Source organism: Drosophila ananassae, chromosome XR (genome assembly GCF_017639315.1).
Source record: "Drosophila ananassae strain 14024-0371.13 chromosome XR, ASM1763931v2, whole genome shotgun sequence".
In the NCBI taxonomy this organism is placed as follows: Eukaryota; Metazoa; Arthropoda; class Insecta; order Diptera; family Drosophilidae; genus Drosophila; species Drosophila ananassae.
Window position 1 is genome coordinate 1204293 of NC_057932.1, and position 26647 is coordinate 1230939.

General features: G+C 40.0%; 1 protein-coding gene across 1 annotated transcript in view; it reads left to right on the plus strand.

The window, feature by feature from the left end:
* Nucleotides 1-26647, plus strand: part of LOC123257601 — a 52261-nt gene that overhangs the window by 24543 nt on the left and 1071 nt on the right. The window contains exons 3-4 of the mRNA XM_044717346.1: nt 26349-26391; nt 26478-26585. Coding sequence (XP_044573281.1) covers nt 26349-26391; nt 26478-26585 — 151 coding nt within the window. The remainder of the gene's footprint in view (nt 1-26348; nt 26392-26477; nt 26586-26647) is intronic.

A 26647-nucleotide genomic window follows, 5' to 3' on the forward strand; every position in this document is an offset into this window, starting at 1 on the left:
AATAATGGGTCCCCAACCTATTTCACTACACACCACACCTGTGCCCATATTGACCTGTCTTTAGCTTCCCTCGGACTATCCCTATACTCTAAATCATATAAAAAACCTCTTGACGAGGTAAAGTACCGGGGACAAACCTGCATGCGAAACCCAAAATATCTGATATCAATTTTAGTGACGAAAATATGCTATATAGGTGTACAAAATTGCATTGCTAATTCGGCAAGTGACTGATTTTTTTTTTGTTTTTATTGCACGTGCCGAACAAGAATATTTTTTATTTGCAATTTTGTACACCTATATGGCATATTTTCGTCACTAAAATTGATATCAGAAAAATACTTTCTCTTATAGATACAAATATTTCGTTTGTATCTTCGTTTCTCTGTGATTATTTATTATGTGTTCGTTTTCAAATATCTTTAGAATTTTTTCTTTATCATTTATATCTTCTAATAGTACATATACACGACTTGAGAATTCTTAAATTTCTATTATTTGAAAAAAACTGTCTATAAATTTCTTGAAATTTTGCAAATAAACTTAGGTTTTCTGAGAATACAGCAACTAGGCCTTTTCAGGCAACTTTTCTTGCATGAACCTTATCATATTTTCCTCATCACCACTTGTTTTAAAAATGTGTCTTATTTTAGGACGTTAATGTATCCATTAAAACGTCGCTAGTTTCTTTTTCACCAAAATGTTTTAAAATTATATGCTTTAACCGCTCCCAAGGCCGTCAGCCAACGGGTACTATAGGGGGAGAAACGCATGATTTCATGTGCCGTAACTGTGTACACCGCGACTATACTCTCCACGTGAGGGCGGCTGGTAGCAGGTCCCGGTAAGGTCATGTCTCTGCCGAGGACGCTGGCGAATCGTAGTCGGGCGGGGAGAAGAACACTCCCTTCCTCAAATCACCCCAATCCAAGGTGGAACAGCATATGCCTAGGGATGCATGTCCGGGGGTGCTCGGACGTTAATATGCGGACTCTGGGGGACCGGCCGACCTCTCAGTTTCAATCAGGCTTATCATGATAAGCGGGCTATGTCATGATGGATAAACCTCTTCCCGCCTACTCGTGGGTCCAAATATGAATCTAAACAAAAACACAAACAAAAATAGTGGAGAACGGGACTCCCCAAGAAAGTGCGGAAATGGGATCATGGATCCGTCAATCTCCAAGGCAGACAGAGGCCAAAGAGACGCTGGGATGGCGAAGCTCCCCACTGAAGGACAACGTCCGGAGGCGAGCTGCGCCGGTGTAGGGGGAGATGCCAAGGCACCGACCCCCAAAACGGGTCCCACTATGGGACCACCGAATGGTGTGGGGGGCAAGACCTCAGGGTCGAGCTCCTCTCGCACCGGTGGCATCCCTAAGGAAGGCCCCGGTCCGGCGACTGCTGGCCCCTTGCAGCGGAAGGGCTCCTACAAGGATAGGAGGAGAGCGGCCTTCATTATTATGAGGGCAGACCCATCGACGGAATCCAACCCCGACCAGACTGAGATCATAAAGTGGGCGAGGGAAATTCTGCCTGACTTTCAGCCAGCAAAAGCGGGTATGAGACTGGATCCGAAGAAGCCGACAGAAGTAGGCGACTCTGCCAAGGATAGAGCACAAAGTGCGAAGAGGCAGAGGTCGACGGACGGTGGAGCGCACCTAGCAAAGAAAAAAAAGGTGCAGACGCAACAGAGTAACAGATCCTTCGCAGAAGTTACTAAGGGCAGGACCATCATTGGGGTCGTTGACAACGGCTCCAAAGATGGCCTGATTCCCAAGAAGCTTTGGCGGAGGGTGGTGAACGAGCTGCATGGGCGCTTCATGGAGGAGATGCTTAAGAACGGAGGACCTCCACCGGACTGCGAAGACGCAGGGTGGTACCAAGGTAGCATCAAGGTGATAGCATGCCAAGATGCGAGGTCTGTTAGCCTCTACAAGCGCATGATTGCGTCGCTTGAAGAGGTTTACCCAGGAGTCAGTCTGGAGCCGGTGGACTGGGACAAGATCCCCAGCAAACCGAGGGCCCGCGTATGGCTGACAGAGAAGCCGGCGGACCCTGCCACCATTCTGGCCATGCTCAAAATGTGCAATCGCACACTCCCTACGGCGGACTGGTGAGTCGCCAAGGTGGAGGACGCAGTGGGACTAAGAAGGCAGGTCGTCCTCACTCTAAATGAGGAGACTGCTAGGATCCTGGAGGGTGCCGGTAGCCGTATGAAGTACGGGTTCGAGCACGTAGCAGTGAGGATCTACAAGTCGGATGCGAAGAATAAGCCAGGAGGCATCGACTTGGAGACAGACGCACAAGAGCTAGACTTGGGGGAACCGACCGAAGAGGTCCGCCCAGAAGGAATGTCAGACGTGGAGGAGGACATTCTGGAAGGGTACACCTCAGAGGAGAGTGACCTGGCAAGGGCTCTTGGGGGCGTCGGCATGGAGGAGGACTCACTGCTAGGCTCCGACACCGAGGCTGAGGTTATTGTGGTGGAAAATCTAAAGGATGTGTCTGACATTCCTGCAAATAAATCTCAATCACAGTAAGGCGGCATCCGCCGCCCTCCTGCTCCATCTCGCAGAGAGTGGAGCTGACGTGGCTCTCATCCAAGAACCCTGGATCCATGGAGACAGGATTCTCGGTTTGGGGGCGTCGGATTTAAGGCTGTACACAGCCGATGTAACAGGTAAAAGGCGAGCATGCACTCTCGCAAAAAAGAGCCTTCACATTTTCTTGCTACCAAATTTCAGCAATGAAGATCATGTAGCCGCATCGATAGAAGGCCAAGGCGGCCATCTAAGAATATGCTCGGCGTATATGGGTCATAACCAAACAGGACCCCCACCGCACTTGCTACTTAGGCGGCTAGTGGAAGACAGCGAGAGGAGAAAAATCGACCTACTAATAGGATGCGATGCCAACGCTCATCATAGTCAGTGGGGAAGCACGAACACAAATGAGAGGGGTGAGTCAATCTTCGATTTTATCCTCAGCTCTAAGCTTCTAGTGGGTAACAGAGGTTCAGAACCCACCTTCGTCGTCAAGAACAGGAGAGAGATTTTTGACATTACACTATTCTCGAACTCCCTGGCTGATGCAATCACCACACACAGACCTATAAGTCTTTCATCCTTCCTCCTTAAGACTATGGAAAGACTTTTGAGTCTCCATCTCCAACTAACCATTAACCCAAGGGACATCTCATGCCTCAGCATGCTTACAAAAGGGGCCGATCAACAGAAACAGCCCTGCACGAAATCACTATGATCGCTGAGCGAGCGATCAACTTTAAGGAATACGCACTTGTTGCTTTCCTAGACATAGAAGGGGCCTTCAACAACATCTTGCCGTGCTCAATCATTGATGCACTGACGGGACTTGAAATAGACAACCGATCAACTCACCTAATACGGCAGATCCTGGTCAACAGGAGTGTCGAGGCTACTCTTGGAGGTTCGACTATTCGAAGATACGTCAAGAGGGGCACCCCGCAAGGAGGTTTACTCTCACCACTACTCTGGAACGTGGCGGTTAATAGCCTACAACGATCCTTGGAGGGTGGCGGCTGTAAGATCATTGCGTACGCGGACGATGTTGCTATCGCCTTCATAGGGAAATACCCGCAAACGCTATGCGACCTAATGACAGGGAAGCTCAAAGTTCTGTCGACCTGGCCGCAAAGGAACGGGCTGGGAGTCAATCCGTCCAAGACAGAGCTCATGCTGTTCACCAGGAAGTACAAGATACCAAATCTAAGGCTTCCGAAACTTCTAGGGGAATCACTAGTTCTAAGCGATAGTGCGAAGTACCTAGGCATCACTCTAGACAGGAAACTGGACTGGAAGCTAAACACCGCAGATAGGACTAAGAAAGCGGCAATAGCACTCTATACCTGCCGCAAGGCGGTAGGCCTGAAATGGGAAATGTCCCCGAAGATGGTCAGATGGCTATACCCAGCGATCATCAGACCAATCTTATTCTTTGGAGTTGTGGTCTGGTGGCCAGCCCTGGACAACTCCTTATGCAGGGTGTTCGTCCGTAGAGCGTTATGCGGCAACTACGTCAAACCTGAACTCACGGGAGTAACGGTAGGTCCCGGAGTCGTAGTCAAAACCGTAAATAGTCCTGACTAAATTTACCTGGATTCTGCAAGGGACTGCTCGGGTTGGCCAGACGCTTGCTGTGATCAGGCATGAGTTGATGTGGCGTGCTTGAAGTCCTGGGGTGGTTTTCCTCAAGTACCGGTGGGATGGTGGTTCGGCGGATTCCTTATCGGCCGGTCCTACTGGCGGTCCGTTTCACGGGAGCAACACTCGAAGTAGGTTAGATAGTGCGGGGTCGGCTGGTGGTCCGGTTTTACGGTAGCAACACTCGAGCTAGACTGGTATGCCGCGAGATCTCCTCGTGGTCCGTTTCAAGGGAGCAACACTCGGAGTAATGATATGACGCGGGGTCTACTTGTGGTCCGGTTTTACGGTAGCAACACTAGAAGTAGACTGGTATGCCGCGGATTCTACTTGTGAACCGTTTTACACAGGATCACTAGAAGTAGGTTGATTTTAAGTGCCGTGGACACTGAGTAACGAGACGATTGACTCTGATTTCGGAACTGTCTTTATTTCAGAAGAATAACTCTTATATAAGATGCTAAATTATACATCATTAAATCTAAGAAAGGTCAAAGTTCTGGACGTGCTAAACTAAGGTTAATGCCAGGGTCACCCACCTCTGAGTCTGCTGACTCAGATTGTTTGTTCATGTACTGCTTGCGCATTTCGGCTTAGCTGGCTGGTTTTTACTTGCATCGGTCAGTCGGTCATTCTTCCCGCTGATATGCTGCTTCTGCTTTTGGCGCCGTCTACTAGTGCTGGGTTAATAGGTTGGATATAGTTTTATGCTTATTACTAATTGTTTATAGGTGAGAAAATCGGTTAGTGGGTTTGTATATTGCGACATGCTGATGCATATTGATTGGATCAAATTACTAAGTGTGCATATAGGGTAGTAGGTCTTGGCACTAGGTGCCAACACAGGGATAGGTTCAGGAAGACGCAGCGCATGGCGGAAGTCTGTATAACAGGCAGTCTACGCACTACGCCTAGCGACGCCCTAGATATCATCCTTGACCTACCAGTACAACTGATGGGGGTAAAGATAGCCACACTGGCGGCAATAAGACTGCGAGAGGCGAGTCTATGGAGCAAGAATAGTTTTGGTCATACCAGACTGAACCTACCTGAGGGGGGCACGGACTACTGCGTGCCCATCGTCCAACCCACCAATAATTACAGAACGCAACACTTAGGTGAAACCCTTGCCCCAGCGGTAACACAAGGAGCCCTAGCGGCTCAAGTGGAAGCGGGGGGGTCTTCTATGACCCCCTAGCATCACCGCCTATTCCCATGTCTATGAAGCACTGGCCTGCATAGTCCTATAAATTTGTTTTTTATAAAGCCAAATAAAATGCTTTTGGTAGGCGCGTCGAAAACACTGAACGTTGGAAGAACTGTTTCTATTTGTGCTATTAAATCTGGTAGTTCATTTGTATCAGTACCATCAAAATTTTGAATTAATTTTATGCAATTTATTGTTGACTTAAATGTGGCTAAGCTATTCTCATTCATTTAAATTTTTATTTATAATTATTTATTTATGTATATATATTTTCTATTTTATTTTTTTTTTTTCATATTACACAGGCCAACAGCAAAAAATCTCCACGCATAATTTTACCTGCTCCATAACCTTTAGGCTCCCCTGAACCAAAGTCCAGAACAAACATAGGTTCTATCACCCACCGTTTCCGCGGTACACCTAAGAGAAGAAATTGATCAAATTTTACCATATATTGAATTATATAGGCCGTGTAATGGCGATGACCATCATTGTATCCAGTACATATCATTTTTGAAATGTATGTGTACCAACTAAAATTAAAAAATGGTATCTAGCAGTTACCATATCTTTGGAATACTCATCCAAAGTTGAAATCTCAGATTTTCTACGTTAATTTTTGGTCTTCTATGATTTTTTCCCAAACATTTTTCTATGGAAGATTTTTATTTTCTTATTGAAATCAGTAGATCATACCATGTTTTAATTCTGGATTTAAGGAAAAACTCGAAATAGTTTTATTGAATTTATTATAGGTGGTTAAACAATATTTTCTTCAATTAAATTGGAGTTTTTAATCTCATATTTTTAAAAAGTCATGGCTATCTAAAACTGTTTCTTTGTTCAAAACGTATCTATTGCAGGTTCAGCTTGTTTAGTAAAGCTTTACAGAAGTTGTAGATAGCCATGACTTTTTGAAAATATGAGATTAGAAACTCCAATTTAATTGAAGAAAATATTGTTTAACCACCTATAATAAATTCAATAAAACTATTTCGAGTTTTTCCTTAAATCCAAAATTAAAACATGGTATGATCTACTGATTTCAATAAGAAAATAAAAATCTTCCATAGAAAAATGTTTGGGGAAAAATCATAGAAGACCAAAAATTAACGTAGAAAATCTGAGATTTCAACTTTGGATGAGTATTCCAAAGATATGGTAACTGCTAGATACCATTTTTTAATTTTAGTTGGTACACATACATTTCAAAAATGATATGTACTGGATACAATGATGGTCATCGCCATTACACGGCCTACATAATTCAATATATGGTAAAATTTGATCAATTTCTTCTCTTAGGTGTACCGCGGAAACGGTGGGTGATAGAACCTATGTTTGTTCTGGACTTTGGTTCAGGGGAGCCTAAAGGTTATGGACCTCTTCGTCTCAGCTATGAAAATTGTAGATCGATGCCTTCAGCCACGACTTCTTAGTCGGTTATAGGCTGATAGTGACGTAGTATTCGATAAAAAACCTCTTTCGACTTCCTTGTCGAGTAACAAAGGTTTCACAAAAAAAGACTTCAGTTTAGTCTTACAATTAATTTATTTGTACATGCGTACTGTTCCAAGTCTGCTTAAGGGGTTAGGTGGGTCTGGGAGGCCAAAAAATGGCCTATTTACAAATTTTTTTTTTTTAATTAAAGAATGAAATATTTTATTGGAACTTTTAGGATTATTAAATATACATATTTAAAGATGAATTTCTGAAATTTTGAGAAAAAAATATTTAAAAGTTAGCCATTGAGACGTCGTTTCCCATGACTCCTGGCAAAAAAGGTGCTTTCGCGTTGACAGCACAATTCCTAACAGAATCATCTGAAATAAAAAAACCGAATATTTTCTTTTAGTACAGACCTAAAACTAGAAACTGAACGAAGAAAAACAAAATCAAACAAAAATTGGATTTTTGGGACACCTTTTTGCAAAAATATTCAAATTTTGGTGAAATTTTTCGAACATTTTTTGTTTTTAAATAGTTGTAATCAACGAAAATAAAAATCCTTCGTTCAAGTTCTAGATAATCGTATCTCGAAGGCCTGTGCAAAATTTTATCAAGATCGGTTGAGTAGTTTCCGAGAAATCTTGACAACCGATTTCAAAAACACAGTTTTGAGAAAAACACGTTTAAAGTTTGCGCTCTGCCTATAGCTGACCTCGAGCGTCCACCTTTTCAGGACTGTATCTCCGAAACTTTTATTCCAATCGACTTGAAAATTTGGGAGTATATTCTCAAGATTCTGGAGAATTTTATAAAAAAATAAAAAAAAAAACGATTTTTTTTTTTCCGCCAGACCCACCTAACCCTTTAATTACTAATCTTAGCATAAGCTAGGCTTCAAGCTTTTTAGTGGAAGCTTAGCTTCCGTGTACTAACTGTACATACATGAACTTAAAGTTAGGGTATGTGTGGGTTTACATGACAATATATACTTTATAGGGTCGGAGATGTCTCCTTCACTGCGTTGCACACTTTTGACCAAAATTATAATAGCCTCTGCAAGAGTATAAAAATAAGAAAGGAAAGCGAACTTCGAGAGGAGTCGAAGTTTATAACCTTGCAGTTAAGCAGAAGCTCATATTATTATTATATATATCGGATCGTATATAGTTGTCCGATCCTTATGAGAATTTCACCATAAAAAAAATGTCTAATAAAAATATTGGGAAGCCCCAAGCATCTTTAAAAATAGCAAGGTTGTGCCATTTCCGATCGTTCAGTTATATGGCAGGTATAGGATGTAGTCGGCCGATCCTTATGAAACTCGACAAATCAGATTTTTTTTCCCAAAATAGAATCTGTACCAAATCCCATCTTTCTTACTTAAAAACACCAAAGTTATGCCATTCCGATCGTTCTATGACAGCTATAGGATATAGTCGGCCGATCCTTATAAAATTTTGTACATATGTTGGTCAAATATAACATGTGTGGAAAAACTAGCCCTCTAACTTAAATAACACCAAAGTTATGGCATTTCCGATCAATCAGATCAATATGGCAGCTATAGGATATAGTCGACCGATCCCGGCCATTCCGACTTATATACTGCCTGCAAAAAGAAGGATGTGTGCAAAGTTTCAACTCGATAGCTCTAAAACTGAGAGACTAGTTTGCGTAGAAACAGACGGACAGACGGTCAGACGGTCAGACGGACAGACGGACATGCTTATATCGACTCAGGAGGTGATCCTGATCAAGAATATATATACTTTATAGGGTCGGAGATGTCTCCTTCACTGCGTTGCACACTTTTGATCAAAATTATAATACCCTCTGCAAGGACTATATCCTATGGCTGCCACATAACTGAACGATCGGAATTGGCATAACTTTGCTTTTTTTTAAATTAGAAAGATGGGACTTTGTACAGATTCCATTTTGAGCAAAATAATCTTATTCGCCAAATTTCATAGGGATCGGCCAACTATATCCAATAGCCGCCATACGATCAAAAATGGCACGACTGCAAGGGTATATCAACTTCGGCTCCGCCCGAAGTTAGCTTTCCTTTCTTGTTTTATTTGGATTTTATTTGTAAATAAATAAACTAAAATCTGAAAAGATATAATCCATATTTTTTAGGGTATTGACCAAATATATGCACTTTCCAAAAGCAAAGTTGCCAATCAAATACCCACACATGTATAAGTAACTGCAAGCTTCACAGGAGGCCGGACAAAAGTCCTGCACTTACAGGACTATATCTTGAGTTAACGAATTTTGCCAGATATGAGCGATATATCAAAAGTTGCGTCCAGGTGCAATATAAAAAGGATCAAATGAGCAAATTTTGAAAAATAATTTTTTAAGCCGTAAAAAAAAGTTTATTTTCAGTGTATTTTTTGTGTACTATATAGACGTTTGGTCCCAAAGAAAGTGAAATAGATATTTAAAAAACCCTTTCAACGGTGTAAAGCTCTTTTTAATATCTTTCTTAATTGTAAAGTTATGCATTTTTTAATTAACAAAGTTTTTTAATTTTTTAAGCTTAAGGTATTTCAAAAAGTTGTAGAACAATAGTTGCTCATATGATAGTAACAAACTTTTCCAATTTTTTTCAGGATTGTTAAGAAAAAAATAGTGCAAACAGACAAACCAACGCAAACTGGAAGAAGAAGAAAAAATCGAATTTTTCGAATAACTTCTGAATGAAATGTCGGATCGGGTCGATTGACGCGTATTTTGCTCGAGCATTCAAACTGCTAGATACCATTTTTTAATTTTAGTTGGTACACATACATTTCAAAAATGATATGTACTGGATACAATGATGGTCATCGCCATTACACGGCCTACATAATTCAATATATGGTAAAATTTGATCAATTTCTTCTCTTAGGTGTACCGCGGAAACGGTGGGTGATAGAACCTATGTTTGTTCTGGACTTTGGTTCAGGGGAGCCTAAAGGTTATGGACCTCTTCGTCTCAGCTATGAAAATTGTAGATCGATGCCTTCAGCCACGACTTCTTAGTCGGTTATAGGCTGATAGTGACGTAGTATTCGATAAAAAACCTCTTTCGACTTCCTTGTCGAGTAACAAAGGTTTCACAAAAAAAGACTTCAGTTTAGTCTTACAATTAATTTATTTGTACATGCGTACTGTTCCAAGTCTGCTTAAGGGGTTAGGTGGGTCTGGGAGGCCAAAAAATGGCCTATTTACAAATTTTTTTTTTTTAATTAAAGAATGAAATATTTTATTGGAACTTTTAGGATTATTAAATATACATATTTAAAGATGAATTTCTGAAATTTTGAGAAAAAAATATTTAAAAGTTAGCCATTGAGACGTCGTTTCCCATGACTCCTGGCAAAAAAGGTGCTTTCGCGTTGACAGCACAATTCCTAACAGAATCATCTGAAATAAAAAAACCGAATATTTTCTTTTAGTACAGACCTAAAACTAGAAACTGAACGAAGAAAAACAAAATCAAACAAAAATTGGATTTTTGGGACACCTTTTTGCAAAAATATTCAAATTTTGGTGAAATTTTTCGAACATTTTTTGTTTTTAAATAGTTGTAATCAACGAAAATAAAAATCCTTCGTTCAAGTTCTAGATAATCGTATCTCGAAGGCCTGTGCAAAATTTTATCAAGATCGGTTGAGTAGTTTCCGAGAAATCTTGACAACCGATTTCAAAAACACAGTTTTGAGAAAAACACGTTTAAAGTTTGCGCTCTGCCTATAGCTGACCTCGAGCGTCCACCTTTTCAGGACTGTATCTCCGAAACTTTTATTCCAATCGACTTGAAAATTTGGGAGTATATTCTCAAGATTCTGGAGAATTTTATAAAAAAATAAAAAAAAAACGATTTTTTTTTTTCCGCCAGACCCACCTAACCCTTTAATTACTAATCTTAGCATAAGCTAGGCTTCAAGCTTTTTAGTGGAAGCTTAGCTTCCGTGTACTAACTGTACATACATGAACTTAAAGTTAGGGTATGTGTGGGTTTACATGACAATATATACTTTATAGGGTCGGAGATGTCTCCTTCACTGCGTTGCACACTTTTGACCAAAATTATAATAGCCTCTGCAAGAGTATAAAAATAAGAAAGGAAAGCGAACTTCGAGAGGAGTCGAAGTTTATAACCTTGCAGTTAAGCAGAAGCTCATATTATTATTATATATATCGGATCGTATATAGTTGTCCGATCCTTATGAGAATTTCACCATAAAAAAAATGTCTAATAAAAATATTGGGAAGCCCCAAGCATCTTTAAAAATAGCAAGGTTGTGCCATTTCCGATCGTTCAGTTATATGGCAGGTATAGGATGTAGTCGGCCGATCCTTATGAAACTCGACAAATCAGATTTTTTTTCCCAAAATAGAATCTGTACCAAATCCCATCTTTCTTACTTAAAAACACCAAAGTTATGCCATTCCGATCGTTCTATGACAGCTATAGGATATAGTCGGCCGATCCTTATAAAATTTTGTACATATGTTGGTCAAATATAACATGTGTGGAAAAACTAGCCCTCTAACTTAAATAACACCAAAGTTATGGCATTTCCGATCAATCAGATCAATATGGCAGCTATAGGATATAGTCGACCGATCCCGGCCATTCCGACTTATATACTGCCTGCAAAAAGAAGGATGTGTGCAAAGTTTCAACTCGATAGCTCTAAAACTGAGAGACTAGTTTGCGTAGAAACAGACGGACAGACGGTCAGACGGTCAGACGGACAGACGGACATGCTTATATCGACTCAGGAGGTGATCCTGATCAAGAATATATATACTTTATAGGGTCGGAGATGTCTCCTTCACTGCGTTGCACACTTTTGATCAAAATTATAATACCCTCTGCAAGGACTATATCCTATGGCTGCCACATAACTGAACGATCGGAATTGGCATAACTTTGCTTTTTTTTAAATTAGAAAGATGGGACTTTGTACAGATTCCATTTTGAGCAAAATAATCTTATTCGCCAAATTTCATAGGGATCGGCCAACTATATCCAATAGCCGCCATACGATCAAAAATGGCACGACTGCAAGGGTATATCAACTTCGGCTCCGCCCGAAGTTAGCTTTCCTTTCTTGTTTTATTTGGATTTTATTTGTAAATAAATAAACTAAAATCTGAAAAGATATAATCCATATTTTTTAGGGTATTGACCAAATATATGCACTTTCCAAAAGCAAAGTTGCCAATCAAATACCCACACATGTATAAGTAACTGCAAGCTTCACAGGAGGCCGGACAAAAGTCCTGCACTTACAGGACTATATCTTGAGTTAACGAATTTTGCCAGATATGAGCGATATATCAAAAGTTGCGTCCAGGTGCAATATAAAAAGGATCAAATGAGCAAATTTTGAAAAATAATTTTTTAAGCCGTAAAAAAAAGTTTATTTTCAGTGTATTTTTTGTGTACTATATAGACGTTTGGTCCCAAAGAAAGTGAAATAGATATTTAAAAAACCCTTTCAACGGTGTAAAGCTCTTTTTAATATCTTTCTTAATTGTAAAGTTATGCATTTTTTAATTAACAAAGTTTTTTTAATTTTTTAAGCTTAAGGTATTTCAAAAAGTTGTAGAACAATAGTTGCTCATATGATAGTAACAAACTTTTCCAATTTTTTTCAGGATTGTTAAGAAAAAAATAGTGCAAACAGACAAACCAACGCAAACTGGAAGAAGAAGAAAAAATCGAATTTTTCGAATAACTTCTGAATGAAATGTCGGATCGGGTCGATTGACGCGTATTTTGCTCGAGCATGCGAATAATATATCTATATTCTACCTGGGGACTAAAATGTGTCCACCAGCCCCACTTTAGTGTAATTTTTTTTACTTTCACCCTAATTTCTCCCAAACTTTTGGAATATGTTTCGACAAAAATTATCTAATTGAAACAATATCTTTTGATTGGTATATAATTCATTTAGATCGGTTGCCTACAGAAAATTTTTAATTCTTCGGCTATATATAGAGTTTTCTCGCGCACGCCAAGGCATGGCACCTCGTGGTCGTCACCTCGTGGTCTTCCGTCCACAGTGATGGATAATTGTCTATCACCTCTCAGGTAGTGACCACATCCCGATCTCAATTCAACTTTTTGAAAATGATTCAGCTGATTCAGCCGTCATTAAGCCTATGTTCACCATTGATAAAGCCAACTAAAGGCCTCTCTATCAAAAAATAAGTAAAAAATTTTGCGCCTACAGACCACTCAACCAAAAAATGAACCAAGAAACGAACCATGCACAAAGCCCATCTTTGTGCTATCACCCAAACTCATCCAAACAGGTCGCCTGGTGGGACACCGATCTACAAATATTAAAAACCAATGAATAATTAGCCTGGAAAAACATGTGTCGTTATATAAGTGTTGGCACCTAGTGCCAAGACCTACTACCCAATCAAGATGCATCCGTGTTGGCACCTAGTGCCAAGACCTACCTAGTGCCCAATCAAGATGCATCAGCAGGTCACGATATACAAGCATCAGACCTACTAGCCTATTAATAATGTAAGCATAATCCAATACCCAACCTACTAACTCGGCACTAGTCGATGGCTCCGGAAGCAGAATCAGCGTGATCAGCGGGAAGAATGACCGACTGACCGAGGCAAGCCGAAATGCGTGTGGAAAGCAGTACGTGAACAAACAACCCCTGAGTCAGCAGACTCAGAGGTGGGTGACCCTGGCATTAACCTTAGTTTAGCACGTCCAGAACTTTGACCTTTCTTAGATTTAATTATGTATAATTTAGCATCTTATATAAGAGTTATTCTTCTGAAATAAAGATAGTTCCGAAATCAGAGTCAATCGTCTCGTTACTCGTGTCTGAACCACGGCAATTAAAATCAACCTACTTCGAGTGATCCTGTGTGAAACGGTTCACAAGAAGAATCCGCGGCATACCAGTCTACTTCTAGTGTTGCTCCCGTGAAACGGACCGCCAGTAGACCCCGCGTTACCTAACTACTCCAAGTGTTGCTCCCGTGAAATGGACCACGAGGAACCACCGCGGCATACCAGTCTAGCTCGAGTGTTGCTCCCGTGAAACGGACCACCAGCAGACCCCGCGATATCTAACCTACTTCGAGTGTTGCTCCCGTGAAACGGACCGCCAGTAGGACCGGCCGATAAGGAATCAGCCGAACCACCATACCACCGGTACTTGAGGAAAACCACCCCAGGACTTCAAGCACATCAACTCCAGCCTGATCACCGCAAGCGTCTGGCCAACCCGAGCAGTCCCTTGCAGAATCCAGGTAAATTTAGTCAAGACTATTTACGGTCTTTGACTACGACTCCGGGACCTACCGTTACTCCCGTGAGTTCAAGTTTGACGTAGTTGCCGCATAACGCTCTACGGACGAACAATAAGCACAAAGTTATAATCGATAAATAAAACAAAAAAAATGTATCGCCCTGTACGAATTTATGGAAAAAATCAATAGATTCATTGGCCTCAAAACTTATATACAGATCCATTAACCCTTTAAGTTCTGGTCAAATTCATCACTTAATAATAACTTCCATTCTTTTTTTAAATATACTTCCACCACCAATTTTAATGCGTCGTTTGGCAGAACTTTGTAGGCTTTGCCGCCGCTGAAGCTTCCCACTTTTAATGGAGGTTACGCAATGGTGGACACAACCCCATTTATAAGTCGGATAGCTTCAGCGATTGCGCTCTTGCCTTCGTGAGTCTGTCTTAAAGACTGTGCGATCGTTGGAGCTGATGGACAAAAACTATGACGTCGCCTTGGAGCTCCTAAACAAAAGATTTAGTAATCGCCGGCTATAAGCTCATGTTAATGAGATAGAAGCCATAGAATCCAACGACGAGGCTTCGCGAGATGTCGGATAAATTGCTGCATTATCCAAGTGATGTTGAAAGAGGTTGATGATACCACCCATTCTAAGTAGAAGGAAATGCAGGCTGACTCGGATTGTTTGGATTCCATTCCAACGTGAGAGTCTATCGCCAGTTTCCTTGAGAAGAGATGCAGGTCTCTGAAGAGAAAAGATTTTCCGACGACATCATATGCACCAAATCCTGCGTTAGGGTGGCGTAGAACTTTTAATCCAGTTAACTCTGCATTTATGATTACAAACTCGCATACATTATCTGTGATGGCCATTCCAAAATAAAAAATTCCTGCCTTGGATTTGGTTACCTATCTCGACATTGCAATGTTTCTAGCTGCCGTGCGTGTGAATGCAGGCATCATAGTCTGTGCATTTTGGTGGCTGCTCGCCAGCTGGTATTCAAAATCAACAACACTCTCCCGAGCTTTCCGTACCCAACGACGCTGCTTCTCGTTCATCGGTAGCTGCAGTCAATTCTGTGATGAGGTGCTGCTAGCCAATGGAAGGTGATGCACCAATTGGTTAAGGACGAAGTCGAAGGCTTTCCATTGGGATTCGAAATCTTGCTTGGGATTTTTACGTTGACGATCTTATTTCTGGTGGCAATACCAAGGAGAAGGTTTTGACATTTTTGGGAAAATTTCAGCTGCAGAAGTGGTGCTCCAATATCCCTAGCGTATTGGCTGGTTAGCCTGAAAAGGATCGGAAGTCTTATTTAACTTCTGAAGACGGCAGAAACTTTATGAAGACGTTAGGACTGGCTTGGGATCCTTCTACTGATCAGCTGCTGCTTTTTTTTCTGCTCTTCAGTCAACGTCAAAGCCAACCCCACGTTCGGTCTTATCTTCAATAGCGCTGTTGTACGATCCGTTTAGCCTTGTTGGTCCAGTCATTACTAAAGCAAAAATATTCATGCAGAAGCTGTGCTGGAAGCAGTTTTCTTGGGATGAAAGCATGCCTCAGGTTTTCTATACGGAGTGCCAGGAAATCTGCCTGAGGCTCTTACTTCTAAAGCTCTTTTGAAGATTCATGGCTTCTGTGACGCCAGCATTGAAGCCTACGGAACATAGTTTCCAGGTTTGGCAGACGGATTCTGTTTACCGTTCACGATCTCAAATCGGGGACTCGCATGCTTTTGTGAACAGTTCAGCGCGCTCATTTGGGTGATGAAAAAGGACGTTGCAGACAAAGGGAATGGTTGCCTCCTCCAGTTCGTTGGCTTCGTTATCCCTCTTTTTGGATCAGTTTGGATTGCTTCGAGTAGACGGGCGACTCAAGAACTCATTCTTGAATTACAATGAACGTCAACCAATATTTGTGCCAAGGAGCCATCCGGTAACGCGAAGCATATTCATTAGCTTTCATGAGTCCAACCTACACGCTGGACCTCGATTGTTATTTGCGATGATACGTTCTTAGTATTGGCCGATTAGGGGGAGAAAAACTGTGGTAAGGGCGACAAATAAATGCATGTTTTCGGACGAAGCCGCGTTTATTGTTGCATATAATGGCGATTTTGCGAAGGAGAGAGTGGAAGGTTATCAGGTTTAATCACATGTAAGCCCAAAATGACTTAACCTGGAACAACACATCTACACACTACAAACTCATTAACATAGTATATAACATTAAATATTATTTATGGGACTCCGTATAGCAAACACCAAACTTGAACAGAGACAGCAATTCCTCAAAAAAACCTTAGAAGAAATAGTAGATCCCATGAATATAGCTACAACAAAAAAATTCCTTATAATCTATACATCTTAAAAACAACATATAAGTTTAATCCCACTGTACATAACTAGAATAAACTCGAACACTCTAACAAGTGGTATTGTTATTGGAAAGATTGCGTAAGTGTCAGTTGTACTGCCATGTGGATCCATCAGTGGAGGCGGCTGAAAAGATCTGCTCGGAAGGTATCCCGAATTTAGTCGAGTTGGTCTCGTAGCTGTATAGGTGATATAAAAATTGGGCTGATTGTTCTATGGCAAACATCAATTGTACGTTGGTTATCAGACTCTGCATCCGTTGTAAGCCATTTGCAGGTGGATTCATTTGAGTTTTGGTCATATCTTCTGTCTAAATGTTCCAACAATGTTAAAAGGTAACCTACGTTTCTGAGAGTGATGCATTAGCTTATTTCCATGGTGCTACGGTTTTCAATTGGAAAAAGCTATCCTAATATAAATGCTTCCATTTGTGCCGATTCTGGAGCACTTGCAAGTACTCACATAACCAGGCTTCTTTTTGTTGTTCGTTGTTCGTAAGTATATTGAAGCGCCATTTACGCAGCGTAAGCTGCTACAATAAAAGTGAACCCGTTAAGTAAGGGTGAACCAATCCAAATCCTAGATTTTGGCCCAATTCAGTGTGTTACGAAACGATCATGGGTAAGTCAGTGAAGTGCAGTACGGATGAATATGCCTTCATTCAGTTCATTATAGGGGACGGCAGTTTTTATAAGTCATTGCCGAGTACCCTAGCTTTGGAGCCAAAAGAGGCGAGCATAGGAACGGTAATTTCTGCCCCAAGAGGGCTGCTGAATCGATCATACTGTCCCTGTTAATCTTGATGCGAAGAGCAAAAAGAACCCCATCAGTCATTGTTACAGCGTTTTGATAGCGGCCGAATTAAAAAGACATGGTTCAATTTATATTTTCAAAATCTATTATGGGTCAATTTAGCTCCAAAACAAATGCCGCGGTCGATCCAAAACAATGGCGAATAACAAGTGCATAAAACTAAGAGCTTCACCAAAGATCCCAAAGTGCATGCGCTACAAAAGAACAACAAAGCGCATGCGAATCTGAGAGAATCAAGGAATATGAAACTGCTTATAACGGGCAATTAGTGAACAGCTGCGGCTAGTTGCACTGACAGAACTAATTAGTAATAATTACAATATTTGATGCTGGCTCAAGTCCCAACAGTCATCATGGGCCAAAGCTCGTCGATTAGTTTGCAGTGATATTTTCTTAGACCAAAACAGAGAAAAGAATAGTTGTGAATAGACTGCTATGTTCTACGAGACGTACACGTCGGAGCGTCTGAATTGAATAGTACCTAAATTAAGGTACCTTTCGATGATGACTAAGAGGTTAAACACGAGTGCACTTAATAAAATGAGTCAGATACATTTAATAAAACAAATGCAGCCCAGTTTCAGTAGAGCAAATGAGGTCGTAATAGTCTAATATAATATTATAGTAATATTATAGATATATTATATATAATATAATAGTCAAAAACTATACATGAAGTAAAATCTATGCCTAGTAAACCCACAAAACCTAGTTGAACAAAGTTAAACCAGATAAAGTTAAAACACAAGTTAAAAGAAAAATAAACATAAAAAATGTGAAGTGAATTATAAAAATGGTTTATATTAAAAACGAGCAAGAATCTCGAATAGAAAAAGGCGAACTTGAGTAAGAACTCCTAAATGTTAATTTCTATTCGGTCTCGATGAGGTGGTATGTGCTAATAAGGTAGTTTTTGTGAATCGGTTTGGGCTTGCATTTGTTTAAGACTTTTTTTGCGACACCCCCAACATTTGGAAGCACATTCATCTTTGGAATATCCCGGTAAGCCAAAGTCTACCTACTTAGTACCCTTTTTGCATATAAATAAACGCCTAAAAACAATGAAAAGAAAGTATATGAATAAGTAATGATAATAAGCAATGATGCATAGAGATAATCCAAATAAGTTTCTACCAATAAATATTCATAATTTTGATTAATAAATATACCCTCCTGAGTCGATATAAGCATGTCTGTCTGTCCGTCTGTCTCCGGAGGAGCTTCCATATAACTGAACGATCGGAATTGGCATAACTTTGGTCTTTTAAGCTAGAATGATGGGACTTTCTACGGATTCCATTTTGGGCAATTTAATCTGTTCTGCTAAATTGCATAACGATTAACCGATATAGCCACCATAGACCTGAACGATCGGAAATGGCACAATCTTAACTGCAAGGGTATATCAACTTCGGCTTCGCCCGAAGTTAGCTTTCCTTTTTTGTTTTTATTTGTTTTTATTTATAAATGTTCGGAGAAAAATTCGGCTTCCGTATATCATAGATTTATTGAGCAATTGTCCGATATGTCCTCTGTGGCATCGCTTCAAGTTATACCACCAGACCCAATAACTCAAGCCCCCTGAGAGTCCCCGAACAAAGTAATAAACCGTCTGGACCCCCGGTACGAACTAATGCCGCAGTATTAGTTACGGCGGCACCAAAATCTTTGCAGGTGATCCCAGCATAGAAACACATTTTTGTGTTCCGGCTTACCTGATACTTCTGAGATTGCTATCTCGGCTTACATCAAAGCCAAAACAAAAGTTGATATAAAGGTGGTGGATATAACAAAATTTAAATACTCATACACCAGGCACATGTCATCTTTCAAATAAAGAACATCAGTCAAGTACGGTGAAAAAAAATTACTAAACCTGTGGCAGTGAAACTACATTTTATTACACTTTGAATATATTTTTCGACGCTTGCGTGCCGTGGAAATATTCTCCGCTTCAACGAATCCGCAATTTCCGCAATGAAATTTTATTTAATCTTTAATTAATTAACCTTAAACAATCAGGTGTTTATTTTTATTTATTCATATTTATAAAACCAATTTTTGACATTTCAAATATCCGTATCGTTTCGCGCGTGTAGTGGTATACTTGGAGGTAAAATAATAATTTAATTAATTTTCTTTCGAACATAGCTCTGCTCTGCTTGTTTATTGGCTTCATACGGTGTTGCTTCTATTGTCGCTCAGTAAAGGTTCTTATCTCTATTCTTTGCAGTTTATTAACTTACACTAATCGCACTCTTTAATCTCCCCATCCATGATAATTGAATTTAAAGTTGTCTGTGCGTTGAAGTCTTGTAATTAGACAATCTCCTCATCCCAGCCTAATATTCACTATCGGCTCAGTAAAAACGTTTTACACAATAATTCAGTCTTTTGTGATTCCCAACTGATCTCCTTATCTGTATTTTAAGCTACTTATCTGGAAAATCCCAACGTGTCTTCTTTAAGATGTTACTTCGCGCTTAGTTCGCGTCACATCTGTCACAATCTAGACTTCAATCCGGTTTGAACAAATTTCAAAATTGGTGTTTAGCAAATAACCTTAACTTAATGGATCGAAATGTAAACTCATGTCATTTTATCGATATAGTCCTCATCAGGCTATGTACTTTCTCTATGGGAGCGCCTTAGAACGATTAACTCAAGTTTACGATCTGGGTGTCCTATTAGATTTGAAACTTTAATTTAACGACCATATATCTACTATGGTTAATAAAGCTATGGGTAGGCTTGGTTTTATAAAAGGATGTTCAAAAGAATTTAATGACCCGAACATAACTAAAACGTTATATACATCATTGGTCCGTCCGATTCTTGAGTCTGGAGTCCTCAATACGGAGTAAACCTAGATCACTAGAATCTGTACAAAAATATTTCCTGACTTTCACCCGTAGGGGACTTAATTGGGATGCAAATCTTCACCTCCCCTCTTATCATAGAAGACTTTTATTAATCGACTTACCATCATTAACAAACCGTAGAACGATGCTGGGTGTTACGTTTCTATATAATCATATATATGGTAATGTAGACAGCCAGCATCGCTTTAGGTTAGTATTTTAACGTTCCTAGTAGAAGGACTAGAAACTTTCGCCCTCTGCTCCTCAGCCATTGTAGTTCGACATATGCCCAACACGATCCGTTCAGGGAATTATGTTCAGACTACAATGGTCTCTACCACATCTTATCACTTTGCTCCACTATCAATCTTAAATCCCTTATACTAAATGCCTTATCTCTGCAACACTCTTCCTCGTGATATCTTACTCCTACTCTTCTCTTAAGCTTTCTCAAATCAATCCCCACGATTCGAGCCGAACGTTATGCGGCAGCGTTCTTCGTTCGGTTGGACGGGAGGTAAGCTGCACGTATGCAGTGGGAACCGCGCGATAAACAAAAAATATGTTAGACTTTATTCTAATTCTTCTATCTCATTCTATCTCTTTCGACAGGGAAGAAGACCCTGTTTTAATTCTATGTCGACCCAAGATCCGTCGTTGGTTCAACAATGCAAAGGGGCCTGATGCAGGATCGCATAGGGATTGCCCTGACCATGGTAGGGTGGGCTGGGGTCACTCCATTTACATCTCGGGGTGTGTAAAGTAAGAGTACCATCTTATTTTGTCCGTTGTTATGCTATCTCTTATCCCGCAATTCAAATTGATTATTTACAGATAGCTAAGAGCACCTAAAAGCTATAACCGCTACAGAACACCACACCATTCGCTGACGAGCTAGATCCGGAATTTAATGCATGCAGGTTTGCAAAGCTCCCCGTTGTTCGTTACATGAATAATAATAAGAAATATCTGAATATCATCGCGCTCAACGTGGGCCTTGACTGTACAGTGAAGTTCACTCAATAGCAAAACAAACAAACTTCTCTTTTCATTTCCATTTGTATTATTTTTATTTTATTTAGTCAGCCGTGTCAACTTTCTGTCGCATTGGAATGCAGTGGTAACATTTTCAGAAATAATAAAAACTCACCACGAGAAAATATTTGATAAAGCTGTCTCCTTCATTTGTGTTAAACCACAATAGTTAAGCGCTTTGGATTTTGGCCAATTACGATCAAATAGTTATTTGGCTAACCACGCATGACCTAGCGAAAAATAGGTGAAGTAGCTAAAGGTCTAGCAAGTCAAAATTGCAGGTTGACAGAGCTAATGCGTGCGAGCAAAAGTCTGGGCACAATTTCGAAAGTAGATCTATAGTCAATTTTTAGTATTGAATTTTGAGTATGAAATACTTGGAAGTACAATCCTAAACATAACTATTAATAGTAGAGCAGCCTATGTAGCTGCTTTATGTGTAACATAAAAATGTTTATGAAACATAAGAAAGAGCTTCGACAATGAGCTCTTGGCTAGGCATGGAGTTAATTGTTTTATAGTAACATATTTCTTTTTGTGGACATAATCAAGTGGCTTATGAGCTTATATCTTTAAATATTCCAAATTATGTCTTCAACTCGGAGCGCTAAGCTTGAGGACTATAAATTGACTAACTATAGTTTCAGGGAAAAATAATAAGCTATGGGTGTAAGCCAATCAGATAATGAAGAAGCTGGAGGATCATCTCATTTTTGTATTTTATGCAATTCGCGCATTCCTGGCAAAGAGTAATACAAGACGAAATGTGGGCACGGGTTTCATAGAAAGAGTATGAGCACACATCACAAAAGCAAGAAAACTGCTCTACCTGCAAAGCGGTTTAATTTTTTCATTTATATGGTACACGCTTTAACCGGTCAAGCAACGAAAGTGCTTTTTTTGAGGGCAAAGCCAATGACTTTTACTGGCAATATCATAAATTGTTGCTATCTTTAAAGTGGGCCGAATTGTGTGCCACACTTCACCGTCAATTCAGAGATACTGAAATGGATGTTGATATACGAGAATTAATTAGAGATGGCAAACAGAAGGAAAGAGAGAGTTTCGACTCGTTTTATGACGCCATGGTTCAAATTAACAGATAGCTTAGACTGCCTCTTAAATGAAAAATCTTTAATGGAGATTGTTATGCTATTAAAAGTTTTTAATAGCAGCCGAATAAAGATACGCGTTTCAAATCAGATTTTCAATATTTCGGCTTAATTTAACCCTAATCTATGCTGCTCCAATCAATTCCAAATCACAACAAAAACCAAAAAGGTTCCCAAAGCGCATACGCTACAAATAACAATAAAGCGCATGCGAAACTGGGAGACAAAACAGAGAAGAATGCATGCTGATAACATGAGCTACAGCTAAGCATTTTATGATTATTTTAAATGCATTTTACAGCTTGTTGGGTGCTAACAATTTTGCTGCCCAATCTCTGTTGGGTGGCTGCTTGGCCCAACAGAGATTTTACGGCGAAATTTGCGAGCTGAGATCAGACACGAAATTTTAGTTATCCAAACGGAGTCGATCTTAAAGCGAGTCGACTCCATTTTAAAGCCATGTCTCACAACTTCTTCAAGATCAGTATAAGGAGTCTGAATCAGAATTCTTTGAAGACGAGGAGAGGTCCATCGAATCAATATCATTAATACGCTGGAATTCTAGGAACGGCCACAGGTACCACGATTGCACGGCTCCTCGTAAAGTGTTTTGCTATGGATGTGGGGCACGCAACACCTATATGCCGGCATGCCAAAGATGCCAAAAAAACTAGCAGCTGAACATCCAAACAACTCGTTCTCGGTGTGTTTAACAGACTCAGTCGACAAATACGAGCAACTATAAGTTACGTTAAGAATAGTCCTGTCAAGGACTCATTTACACCTGATATTGTTCCTGTAAAGGGATGGCATCAGAACATAAATATTTTTAGGAACATTGGCAATAAACCAATTTATCTTAAGAAATCTGAAGCCAAAAATAAATCACGAATTACAAATAGATTAACAAGTTTCCGAAGAATCACTACGGATTTGTGTGCGCTCCGCAGCAATAATGCCGATCGTCCATATACAATGATAAAAATATTAGATCAGAATATCCAAGGGATTATGGACACTAGGGCATCTATGAGCTGTATTGGGAGTCAGCTTGCGCAGGAAATTCTGGGGAGAGAAGTTCGTATCCACAGAGTCTTTAACAATGTTTACAGAACCTCTACCTAGGCGTAGAGCAACACCGTAAAGCAACACCGTATGAAGCCAATAAACAAGCAAAGCAGAGCTATGTTCGAAAGAAAATTAATTAAATTATTATTTTACCTCCAAGTATACCACTACACGCGTATACCACTACACGCGATAAACAAAAAATATGTTAGACTTTATTCTAATTCTTCTATCTCATTCTATCTCTTTCGACAGGGAAGAAGACCCTGTTTTAATTCTATGTCGACCCAAGATCCGTCGTTGGTTCAACAATGCAAAGGGGCCTGATGCAGGATCGCATAGGGATTGCCCTGACCATGGTAGGGTGGGCTGGGGTCACTCCATTTACATCTCGGGGTGTGTAAAGTAAGAGTACCATCTTATTTTGTCCGTTGTTATGCTATCTCTTATCCCGCAATTCAAATTGATTATTTACAGATAGCTAAGAGCACCTAAAAGCTATAACCGCTACAGAACACCACACCATTCGCTGACGAGCTAGATCCGGAATTTAATGCATGCAGGTTTGCAAAGCTCCCCGTTGTTCGTTACATGAATAATAATAAGAAATATCTGAATATCATCGCGCTCAACGTGGGCCTTGACTGTACAGTGAAGTTCACTCAATAGCAAAACAAACAAACTTCTCTTTTCATTTCCATTTGTATTATTTTTATTTTATTTAGTCAGCCGTGTCAACTTTCTGTCGCATTGGAATGCAGTGGTAACATTTTCAGAAATAATAAAAACTCACCACGAGAAAATATTTGATAAAGCTGTCTCCTTCATTTGTGTTAAACCACAATAGTTAAGCGCTTTGGATTTTGGCCAATTACGATCAAATAGTTATTTGGCTAACCACGCATGACCTAGCGAAAAATAGGTGAAGTAGCTAAAGGTCTAGCAAGTCAAAATTGCAGGTTGACAGAGCTAATGCGTGCGAGCAAAAGTCTGGGCACAATTTCGAAAGTAGATCTATAGTCAATTTTTAGTATTGAATTTTGAGTATGAAATACTTGGAAGTACAATCCTAAACATAACTATTAATAGTAGAGCAGCCTATGTAGCTGCTTTATGTGTAACATAAAAATGTTTATGAAACATAAGAAAGAGCTTCGACAATGAGCTCTTGGCTAGGCATGGAGTTAATTGTTTTATAGTAACATATTTCTTTTTGTGGACATAATCAAGTGGCTTATGAGCTTATATCTTTAAATATTCCAAATTATGTCTTCAACTCGGAGCGCTAAGCTTGAGGACTATAAATTGACTAACTATAGTTTCAGGGAAAAATAATAAGCTATGGGTGTAAGCCAATCAGATAATGAAGAAGCTGGAGGATCATCTCATTTTTGTATTTTATGCAATTCGCGCATTCCTGGCAAAGAGTAATACAAGACGAAATGTGGGCACGGGTTTCATAGAAAGAGTATGAGCACACATCACAAAAGCAAGAAAACTGCTCTACCTGCAAAGCGGTTTAATTTTTTCATTTATATGGTACACGCTTTAACCGGTCAAGCAACGAAAGTGCTTTTTTTGAGGGCAAAGCCAATGACTTTTACTGGCAATATCATAAATCGTTGCTATCTTTAAAGTGGGCCGAATTGTGTGCCACACTTCACCGTCAATTCAGAGATACTGAAATGGATGTTGATATACGAGAATTAATTAGAGATGGCAAACAGAAGGAAAGAGAGAGTTTCGACTCGTTTTATGACGCCATGGTTCAAATTAACAGATAGCTTAGACTGCCTCTTAAATGAAAAATCTTTAATGGAGATTGTATAAGCCGAATAAAGATACGCGTTTCAAATCAGATTTTCAATATTTCGGCTTAATTTAACCCTAATCTATGCTGCTCCAATCAATTCCAAATCACAACAAAAACCAAAAAGGTTCCCAAAGCGCATACGCTACAAATAACAATAAAGCGCATGCGAAACTGGGAGACAAAACAGAGAAGAATGCATGCTGATAACATGAGCTACAGCTAAGCATTTTATGATTATTTTAAATGCATTTTACAGCTTGTTGGGTGCTAACAATTTTGCTGCCCAATCTCTGTTGGGTGGCTGCTTGGCCCAACAGAGATTTTACGGCGAAATTTGCGAGCTGAGATCAGACACGAAATTTTAGTTATCCAAACGGAGTCGATCTTAAAGCGAGTCGACTCCATTTTAAAGCCATGTCTCACAACTTCTTCAAGATCAGTATAAGGAGTCTGAATCAGAATTCTTTGAAGACGAGGAGAGGTCCATCGAATCAATATCATTAATACGCTGGAATTCTAGGAACGGCCACAGGTACCACGATTGCACGGCTCCTCGTAAAGTGTTTTGCTATGGATGTGGGGCACGCAACACCTATATGCCGGCATGCCAAAGATGCCAAAAAAACTAGCAGCTGAACATCCAAACAACTCGTTCTCGGTGTGTTTAACAGACTCAGTCGACAAATACGAGCAACTATAAGTTACGTTAAGAATAGTCCTGTCAAGGACTCATTTACACCTGATATTGTTCCTGTAAAGGGATGGCATCAGAACATAAATATTTTTAGGAACATTGGCAATAAACCAATTTATCTTAAGAAATCTGAAGCCAAAAATAAATCACGAATTACAAATAGATTAACAAGTTTCCGAAGAATCACTACGGATTTGTGTGCGCTCCGCAGCAATAATGCCGATCGTCCATATACAATGATAAAAATATTAGATCAGAATATCCAAGGGATTATGGACACTAGGGCATCTATGAGCTGTATTGGGAGTCAGCTTGCGCAGGAAATTCTGGGGAGAGAAGTTCGTATCCACAGAGTCTTTAACAATGTTTACAGAACCTCTACCTAGGCGTAGATTTTTGGAAACTTATTACCTCCAAATATTCAAATTTCGAAGCTCAGTGCTCACAATCTTTCCCAGCATCTTTTGCATCCGCTGGGTTGGGAAAAAAAAATCTTTTGTCGCACCATATCGGTGTGGGCAAGGCCAATCCCATAAAGCAACGACATTTCCCCGTATTTCCAGCTGTTCAGAAGCTGTTATATGGTGAAGTCGATCGAATGCTGGAACTGGGGGTTGAAGAAGAATCAGACAGCGCCTGGTGCTCTCCAGTGGTTCTGGTGCAAAAACCTGGTAAGGTCAGACTTTGCCTCGACAGCAGCAAAGTAAATGCCTTGACTGTAATGGGTAACGAC